This window comes from Branchiostoma floridae, chromosome 3 (genome assembly GCF_000003815.2).
Source record: "Branchiostoma floridae strain S238N-H82 chromosome 3, Bfl_VNyyK, whole genome shotgun sequence".
Taxonomy (NCBI): Eukaryota; Metazoa; Chordata; class Leptocardii; order Amphioxiformes; family Branchiostomatidae; genus Branchiostoma; species Branchiostoma floridae.
The window spans coordinates 13162419-13179358 of NC_049981.1; the positions used below are offsets into that span (position 1 = coordinate 13162419).

General features: G+C 41.4%; 3 protein-coding genes across 7 annotated transcripts in view; 2 read left to right on the top strand and 1 right to left on the bottom strand.

The window, feature by feature from the left end:
- Nucleotides 1–8603, top strand: part of LOC118412297 (vacuolar protein sorting-associated protein 4B-like) — a 40861-nt gene extending 32258 nt beyond the window's left edge. For all 4 annotated transcript variants that reach the window (XM_035815084.1, XM_035815082.1, XM_035815085.1 and 1 more), the window contains 9 exons: nt 1721–1835; nt 2536–2724; nt 2970–3020; nt 4052–4154; nt 4896–4944; nt 5446–5672; nt 6284–6474; nt 7096–7172; nt 7490–8603. In XM_035815084.1, coding sequence (XP_035670977.1) covers nt 1721–1835; nt 2536–2724; nt 2970–3020; nt 4052–4154; nt 4896–4944; nt 5446–5672; nt 6284–6474; nt 7096–7172; nt 7490–7606 — 1119 coding nt within the window. In that variant the 3' untranslated portion in view covers nt 7607–8603. The remainder of the gene's footprint in view (nt 1–1720; nt 1836–2535; nt 2725–2969; nt 3021–4051; nt 4155–4895; nt 4945–5445; nt 5673–6283; nt 6475–7095; nt 7173–7489) is intronic.
- Nucleotides 7661–11982, bottom strand: LOC118412290 (E3 ubiquitin-protein ligase RNF180-like). Of its 2 annotated transcripts, none has more exons than XM_035815065.1 (5): nt 11799–11982; nt 11125–11306; nt 9801–10661; nt 9301–9508; nt 7661–8967 (listed from the first exon to the last, which is right to left on the bottom strand). In XM_035815065.1, the coding sequence occupies exons 2-5, from the start codon at nt 11299–11301 to the stop codon at nt 8648–8650; spliced, it is 1566 nt and encodes a 521-aa protein (XP_035670958.1). In that variant the 5' UTR covers nt 11302–11306; nt 11799–11982; the 3' UTR covers nt 7661–8647. The 2 variants fall into 2 exon arrangements, with proteins under 2 accessions (XP_035670958.1, XP_035670959.1); XM_035815066.1 differs by having other exon boundaries at nt 11125–11303; nt 11799–11977.
- Nucleotides 11983–12402: 420 nt separating this feature from the next.
- On the top strand, nt 12403–16600 carry LOC118412322 (riboflavin kinase-like). Its single transcript, XM_035815122.1, has 4 exons — nt 12403–12591; nt 13380–13531; nt 14262–14364; nt 14939–16600. The coding sequence occupies exons 1-4, from the start codon at nt 12501–12503 to the stop codon at nt 15058–15060; spliced, it is 468 nt and encodes a 155-aa protein (XP_035671015.1). The 5' UTR covers nt 12403–12500; the 3' UTR covers nt 15061–16600.
- Nucleotides 16601–16940: the final 340 nt, after the last annotated feature.

The window sequence follows — 16940 nt, forward strand, 5'->3', positions numbered from 1 at the left end:
ATTTCAAGAACTTTTCAGGACCTGGTGTTTGTGTCTCTTTCCTGTGCTTATCATTATAGTTGATGGCCCACATATAGAGGAAAGGGACAAATAGTTTGTTCTGGCAGTGTATGTGTGTGTGTAGAGAGAGAGAGAGAAAAAGGGAGAGAGAAATTCAGCATCAGGTCTGGTTGTGTATGTGAACAGAAATCAGCACCAGGGACAGGTCTGGTTGTGTATGTGAACAGAAATCAGCACCAGGAACAGGTCTGGTTGTGTATGTGAACAGAAATCAGCACCAGGGATAGGTCTGGTTTTGTATGTGTGCAGAAATCAGCACCAGGGACAGGTCTGGTTGTGTATGTGAACAGAAATCAGCACCAGGGACAGGTCTGGTTGTGTATGTGAACAGAAATCAGCACCAGGGACAGGTCTGGTTGTGTACTAGTATGTGAACAGAAACCAGCACCAGGGACAGGTCTGGTTGTGTATGTGAACAGAAATCAGCACCAGGGACAGGTCTGGTTGTGTATGTGAACAGAAATCAGCACCAGGGACAGGTCTGGTTGTGTATGTGAACAGAAATCAGCACCAGGGACAGGTCTGGTTGTGTATGTGAACAGAAATCAGCACCAGGGACAGGTCTGGTTGTGTACTAGTATGTGAACAGAAACCAGCACCAGGGACAGGTCTGGTTGTGTATGTGAACAGAAATCAGCACCAGGGACAGGTCTGGTTGTGTATGTGAACAGAAATCAGCACCAGGAACAGGTCTGGTTGTGTATGTGAACAGAAATCAGCACCAGGGACAGGTCTGGTTTTGTATGTGTGCATCAATCAGCACCAGGGACAGGTCTGGTTGTGTATGTGAACAGAAATCAGCACCAGGGACAGGCCTGGTTGTGTATGTGAACAGAAATCAGCACCAGGGACAGGTCTGGTTGTGTACTAGTATGTGAACAGAAATCAGCACCAGGGACAGGTCTGGTTGTGTATGTGAACAGAAATCAGCACCAGGGACAGGTCTGGTTGTGTATGTGAACAGAAATCAGCACCAGGGACAGGTCTGGTTGTGTATGTGAACAGAAATCAGCACCAGGGACAGGTCTGGTTGTGTACTAGTATGTGAACAGAAACCAGCACCAGGGACAGGTCTGGTTGTGTATGTGAACAGAAATCAGCACCAGGGACAGGTCTGGTTGTGTATGTGAACAGAAATCAGCACCAGGGACAGGTCTGGTTGTGTATGTGAACAGAAATCAGCACCAGGGACAGGTCTGGTTGTGTATGTGAACAGAAATCAGCACCAGGGACAGGTCTGCTTGTGTACTAGTATGTGAACAGGAACCAGCACCAGGGACAGGTCTGGTTGGGTATGTGAATTGAATGATAGCAGAATAATGGATCAAGGACTGGAATAAAATTTGAACTACAATGGTCCGATTCGAAGTTCTAAATTATATCATCAGACAATAGACTACTATCATATTCCAAAAAGACTCTAAGTAAGATTATCTTGTTAATGGACCTCAGCAGTTCCCTTGAAATTGTGGAAATCAAGATTAGCATGTTATGCAAATTTGGTGTTCATTGCTTTTATTTATTGTGTGATTGTTTCATGTGTTGATGTTTTCATGATGTTATGATGTGTGTGTTATGTTATTTTCCTTTACCTGAAAAAACAGGTCAATGACCTGAGTTGTAATGTGAAAGTGAAAGTATGTTCTCCATCTGTGTGCAGGCAGCCCTGTCAGAACTGCTGAGGTCCATGGACTACCAGATGCAGATCCTCCACACCAAACAGAAACAGCTGACCAGCACCAGACTGGTACCTGATGGACACTCCACTCAACCCTGTAGGGCTCTTACTTTATTTATCTACATGTATTTGTTTATACTGCATAGCCTGTAAACTGCCTCACAAAGAAACACACCAGGTTTGTACTGAAGAGTACAAGCAGCTTATCCAGGCAGGTTTATTTGTTTCACTCACACTGGAATGGACCTTTACTCTTAATAAGTAGTGTGGGGGGTTCTTTATTGTGCTTGGGATGTGACTTTCTTCACAGGACTTCCATTTTACATCCTGAGGAACTTCCCTAACTAAAGCTAGGTACTCATTTTCACCTGAATTGAGTGATGAAATCAATGTTAAGCGCCTTTCCCAATGGCACAACCCCTGGACCTGTCAGGGATTCAAACTCAGTACTGCCAGTATCTGAGTCAACAACCCTAACCACATGTGACTTTCTTACCTTTGCCAAAGTTTGAAACGTTATGTTTCTGTTGTGTGTATGGTGTAGTTTGTGGTTTTGTGCATTAACAACATGACTCAAGAGGCTATGGACAGATTGTTACGACATTTTGTCATCATCACATGAAAGAATAGGGATTAAGTTCATTGTTAGCATACCATCTCCTCAAAATGTACAAATCTTTTTTTTTCCTTTCTGCTCACTTTCCTTTTTTAGATTATGTCATCTATAGAATCACCTCATTATTGCTAAAAAGACATTATGTAAAACATGTTACCTATCTCTGGTTGTTGATTTTTAGGTCGTGCAGATACTCCGGTCACTAAGAAACAACCTGATGACAGAAGGACAAGCAGGAGGATCTCCATTGAAGATGCCATCGTGCCCAAGGGGTCCCTAAGGTTCCAGGATGTGGCCGGGCTGGAAGAAGCCAAGCAAGCTCTGAGAGAGGCCATCATTCTTCCCCTGCAGTACCCACACTTGTTTACAGGTGGCTCTGCTGAATTGTTCTGTTTGTTTCACATGGGAAAAAAAGTTTTGTGCAGATTTTAACTTTACATTCTCAGTTTCATTTAAAATTCACATCTGAGTCATATGCCCCATTCTGGACAAGATTGTATATTATAGAATGTACAGCACAGTTATATCCCTGCTGTGTTTATCTTGATAAAAAAGTGTTATATTTGTCAGGATGAGTATTTTCTCTTGAGCTGACAACATTCCATCTTGTTGCAGGTGCTAGAAAGCCATGGAGAAGGATCCTCTTGTATGGACCACCTGGTACAGGTGAGTATGTAACCTGGTTAGAAGGTTGCAAGCTTTGACGATATGTTTTGCCTGCCACTGCCCTCGCTCCAGAACATAATAATGTTCATTGTAGGCTTTAACTTAACTGTATTAATCAGCCATCTCTCATCATGTAAGATGTCCTCTAGAAACTTGCTTCATTTAAACTTTTCTCCTCTTCTACTTCATCCTACACCTGTTGTTACTCTGTGACACTGGAGGGTGACCTCCAGTAACAGAGTCTTGTAATCACTTTGTGCGTTGAGTGTTCGCACCTATATCTCTATGTTCCGTATGCCGCAATCGCATGTGGATTGGCATGTCGTCTGTACTCGGTTGGGAAATGATGCACGTTATTTTTTTTTCGCCGTAGCTGTTTTTATTATGGATGTAATAATTTCAGTTTTCACCCCTACGCCGTCCGGTATAGTGGTTCAGGTCTTCCTTATGATTGTGCATTAAGCCTTGTAGTAATTTGATACCGTCAAGCAGATGTTGTCCTCGTCGGAATATGCCATCTCGTTTGGGCTTTGCGTTTCCAATATTGAGGTTGGTTTGACATAGCATACTGTTAACATTTTGCGCGGTTGATAGCTATATACATTTTATGGTTAGAACGTAGAACAGCTGGCCTATAGACGTTGGGGTGTGGCAATTACTTATCTCGAAGCAGATGTGGGGTCGTGTGGGCAGCTGTCCACAGCTGTGACTGACCCACTTTTTAAACTGGTGTGCGTTGTTGTTTTCATTTGGTGTCGTTCGATTGAGGCGCTGATTCCGCTGTTAATGCGTACAGGACTGTTTTAAATTTGGCAGTGATAGGTATGTTAGCTTTTAAGTAAGTTTTTGGTATAAGCTGATGTGATGTGTTCTGTATGCGATATAAACACCGAGTCATACACCACAGAAAACACCACAACCGACACAAACCATAACTAGGTCACAGAGTATGTTACCTACGGTCACTTGTTGGTTTTGCTTGTTAGAAATAATTCAGTCAGAAACGGTGTCTTCTGTTGTTGTTCTTTTAGGAAAGTCTCGACTGGCCCATGCCTTGTCTTCAGAGATAGACTCCACCTTCTACTGCGTGTCCAGTTCTGACCTCATCTCTAGCTGGGTGGGAGAGAGTGAAAAGTGAGGAACTTTTATTTTCACAGCCTTTCCTCTCATGCCAGGCATTGTTTAATCATATGGCGTAATCGGCCCAAGAGGTCCTGAGTTTGAACCCTGCCATGTCTTCAATCTTGTGCGCTTGGGAAAGGTACTTAACACGACTTTCCCCACTTCACTCAGGTGAAAATGAGTGTCTAGCTTCGGCTAGGGACGTCCCTCGGATAGGACGTTGAATAAAGACTGTGCCTTAATAATCGACCTAATCATCGTGGGCAGTAAAGGAAGAGAGAAAGTTTGATGCAACAACCTTGGTGTACTGGCATACATTCTGTCCTTCTTGCTATATTAGTGCAGCCGATCAGAGACTCCCCTCATGTGGTTCGAGGGAAAGGGTCTAAGCCAATCATGTTGTCTCTAGACAACTTAGTATTGATCGGCCAGTGCTAATGCTCACAAAAGGACAGAATGCATGCCGATATGCCAGGGTCATTTCTTGATGTAGACAAGAGTGGGTCTGGCATAGAACAATGCTACACCAAAGTTAGAATTCTCAGTGATGTGAGAAACATTTCCATTGTCAGCTGTATTTCCTTTCGTGACAATCTAACCTCATCCAGGCTTGTCAGCATGCTGACTCTGTTTTGAAGTCTCCAACTCTGCCCCCTAGCAGTTTCTGTACATATGACAGATAACTCTGCTATATTTGATGATTCTGCCATACAAAATGTGTACATAGTTATTGTGTTTTTGGCACCATTTCAGGTTGATAAAAGAATTGTTCCAGCAGGCAGCATACAGAAAGGGCACATCAGTGAGTTAGGATTTTGTCTGTAAAAGTTGCCAGTTGGGTGTTCTTTTTTGGTCCACAGACATAACCCTTAATTGCTAACACAATGGCTTTTAGCACTGTTGCTAGCATTCCGGAATTCTGGACACACTGTAAGTCCAACCATTTTGCCTTGTTTAGATTTGCAGATCTCGCAATGGCTTCTCCCTGCAAACATGTGTGCTGTTATTTTTCAACCACGAACTCAAATGCTGCAAATTCTTGATTTTTGCCATGACACAAAATCTAAGTGCTGCAAACGGAAATAGATGTACAGTACTCTACCTGAAATCATCACTAATGTGGTATGCTGTTTTTTTTTTATGTTTTAGTATGCTGTATCTATATCTGTATAGCCAGTATAAGCACGAACACATGAGTTTCGCAGGTATGTGGAGCAATAACAGCTGGTTATATCGGACTGAATCACCCAAATGCTATTTCATTTCAAAGCTTGAAACTTATTAACTTTTGTGTTGTCACCAGGTTATTTTCATCGATGAAATCGACAGCATCTGTCGGAAGAGAACGAGTCGCGAGGAGGAGCACACGAGGCGCGTGAAGACGGAGCTGCTGCGGCAGATGGAGGGGGCAGACACATCGGCGCTGTCCGAGAAAATCTTCCTGATGTGTGCCACCAACTGTCCCTGGGAACTGGACTCAGCCTTCCTGCGCAGGTTTCAGAGAAGGATCTACGTCCCCCTCCCAGACAGGTAAATGTACATGTACACAATCTCTGCATCTAGATACTTCACTGTTTGAAGGTTGACGGAAACTAGTATTGGGTGTACTAGTATACTGTAAATGCAGAAATGTTCACGGTGGATTAATGTTCGCGGTTTTCGCGGTGACATTTTTCTATTATGGTATTAGTCTGCAGTGTATGGTGTTACCGTGAAATTAAAACCGCCGCAAAAAGTCCTTTTTCCCGCTACCGCAAAATAAAATCCCCGCGAACTTAAATACATTTACAGTAATTACTTATATCAATTTACATCATTATGCCTCCTGCAGTAAGGACAATTCCTATGTAAAATATACATTTAGTAAACTACAAAATGTACTGGTTTCTAACAACCCTGCTCAGTTCTACATTGTATGTGCTGCAAAATTACTAAATGTCACAATCTTGTTTCATATTTCAGAATTTATATTATAGAGTTTCCACTTAGGGCTGATTCAGGACTGTTTACTTTACTTGTGGTGGTAGCTGGTCACAGAGTGGGATATGGTCTCCATCTTATTAGGTCAAAAACGTCAACACAAATTTGAATAACCAACATCATACAGTGTATATCTACATGATGTATTTCTGTACGAACAGGGAGGCCAGGAAGTCCCTGCTGCAGATCCACACCAGTCAGAACAGGGTCCAGCTGACAGAGCTGGAGTGGGGCCAGCTGGCTGACAGGACTCAGGGGTACTCAGGCAGTGACATCGCCACCGTCATCCTGGCCGCGCTGTTTGAACCAATCAGAGACCTGCAGCTGGCCACACACTGGAGACAGACTACAGGTATGCGAGGCACTGTCATCTCCAAGCAGATTACAAGATAAATTATCATTCTCAGATATTGGGGGATGTGAAGTTCTCTGACTAACTTTTCTGACTGGCCTCCTTTTGTTAATATTGACCATGGTAAAATCTTAATTGATATCAGCTTTACAGCGTTGACTGTGGCTAAACAGTCCTATACGAGAACGACAGTCTCTGCCACGCACATCTGTAGTCTGACTTAGGCCTGAGTTCTTTTTGCAGGAACCGCTTCTCTTCTGCCATGCGCATCAGTCTGGTTTCTCCTGATTTTAGCTGCCTGGACAGTGTGCATCTCCAGCTGGATCTGTCATTTTCAAGGTCCACCCAGTCAGACTGCCCTCTACCAGTCAAAAAACCTCACACATAGAGGACTGTCAAAAATGTTAAAAAAACAATCATCCACCTCAACACACACACTAGTATTTTCTGTACTGTATCATCCACAAAGGAGAGACTGTTGAGCATTCATAAAGTTCTTGCAATGGTTTTTAGTGGTCTCACAGTAAACACCAAGGTTTGCCAACAATCTTCAAAGTCTTCCAATGTTGTTTTAATGACCAATGCTTCTTACCAGCCCACTGATATCTGATGTACCGCTAGGTGATCAGTGGACCCCTTGTGACAGTCAGGATGTAGGAGCTGTGAAGGGAAGACTGGGAGAGATGCCATCTGATCAGGTTTGTAGTCTTGTACCTACAGTGTATGTAGCCTTTGTTGGTCAATAATTCTAATCAACTCCAGCCCAACGGTAGTGGCTATGATTAGACAGTACTGTTGGAGAATGACAGTCCCTGCTACACAAGCCACATCTGTAAGCTGATTCAGTTCTGTTTATGTCTTGTACAGTGTACTGTTGAGTTCTACATAGAAGTAAGTGTGGCAGGAATTTCACCATGTCAGTGGAGAGTCATGATCATATGCACCAAAGTGTAGCATAGAATTGATTTTTGTTTGTTTGTTTGTTTGTTTGAAGATTACCCATGTGTCCCTGCAGGTAGTGCCCCGTGACGTCTGTCTACAAGACTTTGTGAAGTCCCTAGCTGCAGCGCACAACACCGTCAGCCAGGGGGAGCTGCAAAAGTTCCATGACTTCAGCAGCAGCTTAGGTTGAGAACCCAACACTATCTACTGCAACAACAACGCCAAGCCAAGAAACAAAGTATACAACCGTTGTAATAAAGTTTAATTTTGAAGAAATTTTATGCTTGTCAAACAAGCAATGTTAATTATGAAGTCAAGTAGTGTATGTGTTTCACTCTATGTTTCAATGTTCTAAACAAAAAATTATAAGGTTAAGACTTAAGTTATGATATTATGTAGTTTTGTAACACATTGCACATTATGAAATAGTATTATTATGATACTAAGTTGTTACTTTACACATTGTATTCTGTCACTTCAGTGTTATAAACAAAGGATTTTAAAGTGAATTTCAAACCTGTTTGGCCCTGTTGACATGTTTTTTACTTATATGGACATTATTTAACGTAATACAGTTGTTCCATTGCAAGTAGATTGACAAGTCATGGAAGCTCTGTTGGAAGTTTTCTCGTCATAGCCTGGTTTCCAAACCTATACACCTTTTCCATACAGCAGACATGACAGCAGAAATAATGTTAATGAGACAAACAAACAGGTTATTTATAGAATCAGCTCCCGTTCAGTTTTTCTCCCAACTACATACACTAAGTTTCTAGATATAAGCTCAAATAATAAATATTGTAAGTAGTGCTATGCATGGAAAAGATTCTCTTCAAGTTGAAGTAGCTTGGGTACATCCTCATTAGTTTAAACCTGCCCCCATATTATGGTGCTCTCACTGCATTGTTGAGAATGTACATTTTGTACATGTATTACTAACAATGGTGAGAACACACTAGTGAGAGAGCAAGCATAACTAATGAAGGATTGATACCTAAGCTACATGTACTTCAACCTTTATTTTGCAACAGAAGTCAAAACTGGACTGTACACATGGTGAGCTTGCAGAATTCTGGTCATGTTTTCAATACAGTCGCAAATTTTATGTCCACACACAAATACTATTACATCATTCACTCATATTAAAATACATCAAATGAGTTGGTAATAAAAATCTATGTTGACAACTCTGCATCATGATTGTTTTATTCTAATTACTGGCTGTCTTGTTTTAGAAAATGAAAGAACGTATGGTAAAATAACACAGTCCACAAACCACAAACAAACCTATGATCCAGTTGATAGAGTAGAAGTACACTAAGAGTTCGTCAAACATGCTCCCGTCGTAGTTCAGATCATCGTCGTTGCTGCGGTAGTGAGGGTAGTTCCGCCCACCCCGGCGAGAGGTCAGCGAGGTCACGGTCGTCCACCACAGGGCACGGGCACCGGTGACCCCTGGGAGTGGCCAGCTCTTGTACTGGGTCTGGCGTTCTGCACGGCGCCGCGACTCGTGATGTCGTGGGAAAAACTCCTGCATGGTCTTACTAAGTTCTGATGTAGGAAGAGAAGGGAATAGTTATACTGTCTATGTGGCTAATTTCTATAACTACGCTAACTGATGACACTTTAGCAATAAAAACAAGATGCAACAAGAAAGACTACAGACCTCACCTTCATTCAAAATGAAACAGACATACATGCCCATAACCATAGAAGTGTCCGTCAAGACAAAAGGGACTGATAAGGGGGAAAGTACTACCGGTAGACATATATTTCTAATGATATGTAAGCAAGCACATTGGAGAAATGATACCAAAGATCCTTCCCATGTTAAAATTCTACGAAAAGCAGATGTGTTTACTATGAAGTATAGACTCAACTTACGGTAAGAGTAGTTGACCGTGATGACCACAGTACGGCACAGTGGACAGGCCGTACAGCCAGGGTCATCCTTAGCGACCTGTCTGAGACAAGGGTCACAGAAGACATGTCCGCATGGCTGACACATGTACGGTTCATAGTACAGGTCCAGACAGACGGGACAGATCAGTCCTTCTCTCTCAGCCTCCTCAAACTGCTCAACTTCCTGGGTCTAATGAAAACATAGAACATGGTTAGTTTTACTGTGCAGCTACAGAAAACGTCTGCTAACACATGTCACAGTTCATAGTACAGTTACAGACAGACATGACAGATTAGAAGTCCTCTCTCTGCCTCCTTAAACTACTCATCTTCCTGTGTCTGTAAGAGTAGGATATGTTAAGTTTTACTGTACAGATGTAGAAGACAGGTCTGCTAACACATGCATGGACAGATAAGTCCATTTCTCTCACCTAGCTCAAATCTCTCCCCAGGTCTATAATGAGCAGGTAATACATGGTCACCTGTTTCTTCACCCACTTCTCGTGTCTTCTCTGCTTCTTACGAATGTTCTTCAGCTTGTTTCTCTCCCTCTTTGTTTGCCTCTTGATCCTCCGTCTGTCTGCTGTGTGTCCTGTGTTCCCTCCGTCCAAGCCCTCTAACACTTGGAACAAGTTTGTGTCATGGATACAACTGTCATCACCATCTGTAACCACTAGAGGGCGCTGCCAGCTGGCAGCAGTCCTTGTGGTTTGGTCTCCTTCTGATTCCTCCTCATCTATAGTGCTGGAAGTTGACTCTGCCATGTCACTGACAGAGGAATCCGTTTCAGCAACTCCATCATCAGCTACATATGAGGCACCTGTGTCAGCAGGTGCAGTGTTTGATCTGGCAGGTGCATCACCTGTTCCAGCAGGTACAACACTTGTTCCGCCAGGTGTGACAACTTTTCTGGCAGGTGCAACACTAAGTCTTGTCTTAGCAGGTGTAACAACTGTTCTAGCAGGTAAAACACCTGTTCTAACAGATACACCTGTTCCAACAGGTGCATCGCCTGTTCCCACAGTTGCAACATCTGTTTTCCGGTTTTTCTTTGGCTTCTCATAGTGCTTGTCTGCCAGCTGTCCACCTGCCAAATGTTCTGGTGAAACAATACCACAGGCCTGTTCCTTTGTTTCACACATTTTTAAAGGTAACTTTTCCCCTTGCTGTGTTTTGGGTATGTGTTTTGGCGAGACTTTGTCCACGTCCACACGACACCTTTGGATGTGTATAGGAGGGAAGACCTGATCACCGCAGGGACACTTCACCAGGGAGACAAAGTCAAATGAGCCCAGCCGGCCGCCACACTTTGGGCACAGGAGCCGTCCTTTGGTCCAGTGTACCTGGAGGGACAACAAACAAACAAGACAAATTTATTATGATCCACATACATGACAGGGTGGCCATAGGAAAATGGATAACGGATGCAATAAGAAATCAAATCAGCTTTGGACCCAGGACAAACAACTTCCCATCCTGTAAGTCTCTTGTGAAAACATTTTTGCAACCTGGGCCAGTTGTAACAACTTTCACGCACACCATAACAAACAAACTGAAAACGATACCTCCATCTTCACGAAGGTTAGTTATACAATTTACTACAAAATCTGGAACTTTATACTGTGTTTATTTAGAACTGTGACCTAAACTTTGCCTGGGTGCCAGCCCTTTAAGTTGTTCTTTGCTCTCTTGGTAGCTTCTGTAACCTACAGTAAGGAGACTGGAGTAAGGCTAGAACAGCTGGTTCCCAGGCTTATCTTAGCCATGGTTACATTTTACAGTAATACAAAATGTACTAGTTAGTACCTGGATGATTTGGTCCTGTATCCAGTCAGGGATGTTGTTATCACTGATGTACCATAGTGTGGACAGACCTTCCATGGGACAGGAGTCACCGCCGCCATGACTGCCGACAACGCAGCGTCCGTTCACCAGGGATGAACGACAGCGCCGGCACTTCAACACACAGCCATCCTCCAGCATGGCTGCTGCAGAAGATATTGTAACAGTGGGGGTGAAAAGTGAGACTGCTAAACTGACCATACCAAACAGCTTTAAGCCTTTTGGTCGAACAGTTTTAATAGAATCTGGGTTTGTGAGCATATTGATGAAATTCTGATAACACAAAGGAAGATACTATCTTCTTTTTCCGTCGTGTGCGTGTGTCTATGTGTATGTCTGTGTATGAACGTTCTGAGTGTGTGTGTCTATGTCTGTGTATATATATATATGTGCCTATGAATGTGTGTGTGTCTATGTAACGTTATGTCTGTCACGACTCTTTGTATCATGGTATTTGTATTTCTCTTAAAGTCTGGCAGACAGAAAACGGGGCATATACATGATAAAAAGGTCACAATTTTCCTGAATAACCTCTGCTTTGAGTTGAAGGTTAACGTTAGGTTTAACATTTAAAAGCCTTAAATCATATATTTCATCATCCACACAGCACAGGAGAATGACAACAATGTAACACACACCTACGTGCCACCGAGAATATCTCTATCTCTGATGCTGCTCTTTTCTTCTGTGTAGTTTCTTGAAAGGTTAAAATGACAAATTGTACCAGGGACGTTTATCAAAACCCCTTGGTTTGACAGACTGAATGAAACCACTTTGAGTTTGACAACGAAACAATTGCGGTCAGCGAGAACATAGCATCTGATTGGTAAAGACATCAAGTAGAGATCTAGCACAAAACGTCTAGCCATAATAGTGTACTAGTATTATATCATTGTCATCAATAAAAGCAATCTACAGCTTTAACCAAGAATTATAAGAGTTTCATAATTTTTAGTCTTCATTTTTCTCATTATAGACTAAAATACGCCAGTGACAATCAAGTATCCGAATGTAAGACTACTTTTTAAATCAAGGCAGACAAATTCTGGATAGTACCATTCATATAATGGGGGTATCTTATTTATACTGCTTAGGTTAGTAATAGAGTCATTGTAGTCTTTCGTCAGATATGTAAGGATATATTTAGTTATTTACTTAATAAAGTGATTTTAACTCTACAGAGTTTCGACATTTTTTTTTTAATAATGGGATTTGTAGGTTCCTATATTCAGTCCCCCTGAAATATTGGTATAGTCGACTAGTATTGCACAACCTTTGACCTCCATTTAGTAATATATAACGTAGTAGCTTGTCGCGTTTGTGCGGAACCGTCTAGAAAAATGAGCTTTTCGAGTGTTTTACCGTATTTCTGCCGCGGGAAAGTTGTCCACGGGTTCGGCAGAGGCAGTAAAGAACTAGGAATACCAACAGGTGAGTGTTAATGTTCACAAATTCTAGCAGAATCTAAATTTGCCGGTTTGATAGTTTTTGTAACCTTGGCCACAGTAAAATATGTTTGCGAATCGGAGACTTCCGGTATGAAATTAGACGTTAGACGGTATCTACAGATTTCATTTTTGAAAAAAAAATTGACAAGGAACCGACAGATTATATACCCCAGGTGATGGCTTGCGTCGTAAGAGCAAGGTTTTTACTGTAGGAAGAGGGAGGGGGGCAGGAAGTATACTTGATTTCTTTTTCTTCCGGCCACGCACAATTGCGTTCAATGCGTTCTCAGAATTTACGTGACAGGGTATGCAAATTAACTATTCATTTGATCGAAATGGGAAAGCACCCGGAGTTAATCATTTCCCAATTTTTTGAGGTTGACTTTTTTGGTGGTCAAGACTTTGGCTGCCAAGTACAATGTAACAAATAATGTCTCCTAACCTTTTATGTAATTTGTATAGGTCAGACCTTGGCTCTTCCTTGAACTTGAATCCTTTCATGCTTGTTTTTGCACATTCATTTATGGTTAGACTGTCATCTTGCTACCGGTACTTCATCAATTTTAAAGCTTATTTATGATCCTTCAATGTTACATGATCATGCATTCATGATTGGTCATACAGCAGGACCACATATGCGAGTTAGTCCTGAGAAAAAAATGCGAACAAATTCCACGAGAATATGCCTTTCAACAACTTTTGTATTATGTTTGTATTACCTTTCTGTTGTGTTTATTTGCCTGTTTAACTTATTTCTTTTTTTTTCCCCAGCGAATCTGGCTAAGGAGGTGGTGGACCACATACCCAAGGACATTCCAACTGGCATCTACCATGGCTGGGCTAGTGTAGATGGTGGGGAGGTCCACAAGATGGTCATGAGCCTCGGATGGAACCCGTTTTATAAGGACAAGACAAAATCTATGGTATGTTGACAACAACACAGGAATAACATATAAGCCTGCAGTCCGGCCCTGTACTTCATTCTGCTTCCAGCAGTAGCTACTCCACCAACAAGACAGGGCTCTGTTACGTTACGTTACCATTCAAAGTTTGGCTGCTGTCAATCAGAAGACTTCACTGTGTGGTAATCCAATCACACAACCGACTATTTTGATACAGAGTTCAGCTCCTGGGAATTTTTTCAGGATCAATTCCCAGTCCAAAGTCCTTATCTCCAAGCAGATGTTGGGATAGAAGACTAACATTTTCTGTTTGCTGGACTCTTCTGAGAGCTGTATTCTCCAAGTTGTTGGTGGGGTTTGCTGACAGAAAAAAACAGCATACAACAAATGTATAAGAAAAAGGTCACAATTTTCCCTATTTACCTGAGCTTGTAGAGTAAAAAGGGCAACGTTAATGTAGGTGTCACAAGTATAGGGTGTGCGGTACCTTTTACAAAGCTAAAAGAGTGTTGAATGGTAGGTCAGCAGACAATTTCTTTCTACAGACAAAAGTGTCAAATGAGGTAAGAGAACCTTTCATCATATCACAAATATGGAAATTTAAACAAGGTGAGTGATATGCATTATCATGACGATTGCCTACTTGTACACATACATCATTTGCATACTTGGATGCACAGTTGAATGGGTCTGTACCCCAGTCCATGATGGTTAAGCAGATGTGATAAGTCTGATTGTTCTTTGTTCACAGGAACCTCATCTTCTGCATCACTTCAAGGAGGATTTCTATGGCTCCACCCTCAGTGTGTGTATAGTCGGCTACATACGGCCAGAAATGTCCTTTAATTCTGTTGGTAAGTATGTTCTGAAATCAGCTACATTCTAGAAGTGAAACAAAACTGCTTTTGTAATCTACGAAGTATTCTCTTTCTCTTAATCTTTTGGTGCCAGAAGCAAAATCAGATCCTTCTTCAAACCAAGGAGTTTGCTGTGTCAAGGCATACGAGCGATCGCTGTTGTTGTTTATATCTGTTGTTTATATTGTGTTGCCTACCACGACGTCAGTAGATTGGATTGAATATTGATAGTTAAATTTACAGATCAAATCACTGGTTGATATGTAAATCAATATTTTGCCCAACACCTGCTTGTTGCCTACGACTGCGTCACCATGACATCATCGCGATCGCTCGTATGAACAGCAATTAGACATAGTAGACTTCATGCCCTCTGGCAGAACACAGAGAAACTGCACTACAGAAATACACATGCACACACACACTCACTCTCTCTCTCTCTCTCTCATACACACAAACAATGTACACATGCACACGAACACAGACACTCTCCCTTGGAGTGCTGTAATAAACTTAAACACAATCTAAGGAAGACATGTACTCTATACTAACCTACTTTGTTCCATTCCAGATGAACTGATAGCTGCTATCCACTCAGATATGGAGGTTGCCAAACGGGAGCTGGACAAACCTGAGAACAGGATGTACAGAGATGACAACTTCTTTCATGAGAAGACACCATCATCACTCTGATAATAGATTTATACATATATGACGATCAGAATCAATCATTCTAAATATAGCTTATATTTCACAACCTTCCTCCCAGGCCTGAAGCTTGTATTGTGCAATAAGCAAACAAAAGCCCTGGTGAATTGGCCTCTTAATCATTTTGTAATTTATCAGCCAATCACATCACCTCTTGACTGTAAGAAGTGACATGATTGGTTGGTAGAACAACAAGATGGGTGTGTGTGTGCTGAAGCAGTTGCTGATTGGCTGACAACTGTCCAGTACAAAATGCCCCAGTTCAACAGACAGATTGTAGGCTGTTTTATCAGGTCTGTATGATACAATCTGCAGACTGGTAGGTAAGGATGATAGTTCAGAGAAAATGCCCCCTATGCCTTTACTATGAGGTACTGTGCTTGCGAGGTATCATATTGGCAATAAATCTCAGGGATGCCACCCCCTTTACATCTCTGCAACAAGCACTTTCCTCCAAGCTAGAACCAAGTACATACATGTAAGACATGGTACATACAGCACCAAGTATTGTATGACTGTACTCATGGTACAGACATGGTATTGTATGACTGTACTCATGGTACAGGCATGGTCACTTTTCCATACAATTCTATTGTCATAAAATTTTCAGCAGGGCTATGACAGAACCAATTATTGACAAGCATCTGTAACAAACTTTTCTGACAGCTGAAAAGTTAACAGGCACACATTCGAAAAAAATTGATGACGTTTATATATTTATGCAAATCATTAGCAAATTTGGATGTATTTTTCTGTATTTACATTGCATTGGATTATGAGGATGTTACATATTTCATGCATAATGTGAATGACACCAATGACAACATAGCAACATGCATAGATATGCAAGTTGTGATTTCATTTCTGTGATTTGTTTTGAATTATCAACATTTTGTGACTACATGTAAATCAACACATATAGGTACTTGTGTTAGAAAATGTAGCAAATCTTTCTTTTTTATTGCTGTCTCCATGTGTATCAAGTGGAACATAAGGTGGAGTAAGAAGTAAAAACCATGTACACATGTACCATAAAAGAAAAACGTATATTGAAGAGATGCATTTTATTGCCTAGAGTGGGAATTCGCCCTTGTTTTCAGAGGCAGATGTGAAAGTGGGTCCAACAAAGCCTTAAGACACACATCAATTTTGTTGGTTCTCATATTTGAAAAAAATGTGCTTAGCAGGATGATTGAAATGAAAACAGACTCAGAGGGGAAGGCTGTACCTCGATGCACAAGTATCAGGGGGTAAATAAATAAACATTCAATTAGATACAAGTTGTCTTCTCAGCCCTCAGTTTTTAACTATTTCCCTTTTGCTTAATTTGCTTTATATTAAAGTGTTTGAGAACCAAATGAATAAATTCATATTAAAAATCATGGTAGACTTGTATTGGTAGTGAGCTCAGTTTCATTTAGAGGTTTTAAACATTTAAAATGATGCCAGACTTAAGAGTGTTTTATTGTCCTTGACATGTGAGTATGGAAGGTTTGAGACGTTAATTAAAATGTTTAAAGATATATTGTGAGTTGATTGTGTGTCTTTTGTCTAGGTTCTAGAATATAATGTTACAACTTACTATCATTCAAAGTTGTAGTTGGAACAAACAGGAAAATGTGTGTGTGAGAGAGAATGTGTGTGTGTGTGTGTGTGCGTGCTCGTGTGCAGGTATGTGCATGCATGCACATGAATGTGTGTGCTTGTACGTCTGTGTATGTATGTGTTCTGGTGTATGTGTGTTTATGCGTATATTGTATATGTGTGTGTTTGCAAGTGCGTGTGTGTTCCCATTTTGGTAACAGGAATTTCCTGATTGATAGCATTTTGTTCTTTGGTTAAGCAGTTTCATGCTCAATTCCCTG

Coding starts and splice junctions, on each gene's coding strand:
- LOC118412290 (XM_035815065.1), bottom strand. CDS start 11,301: ATGCTGGAGGATGGCTGTGTGTTGAAGTGCCGGCGCTGTCGTTCATCC. Junction 9,509..9,800: donor AGAAGTGGGTGAAGAAACAG/GTGACCATGTAT, acceptor TGTTTTCATTAG/ACCCAGGAAGTTGAGCAGTT. Junction 8,968..9,300: donor CACGGTCAACTACTCTTACC/GTAAGTTGAGTC, acceptor TTCCTACATCAG/AACTTAGTAAGACCATGCAG.
- LOC118412322 (XM_035815122.1), top strand. CDS start 12,501: ATGAGCTTTTCGAGTGTTTTACCGTATTTCTGCCGCGGGAAAGTTGTC. Junction 13,532..14,261: donor AGGACAAGACAAAATCTATG/GTATGTTGACAA, acceptor CTTTGTTCACAG/GAACCTCATCTTCTGCATCA. Junction 14,365..14,938: donor AATGTCCTTTAATTCTGTTG/GTAAGTATGTTC, acceptor GTTCCATTCCAG/ATGAACTGATAGCTGCTATC.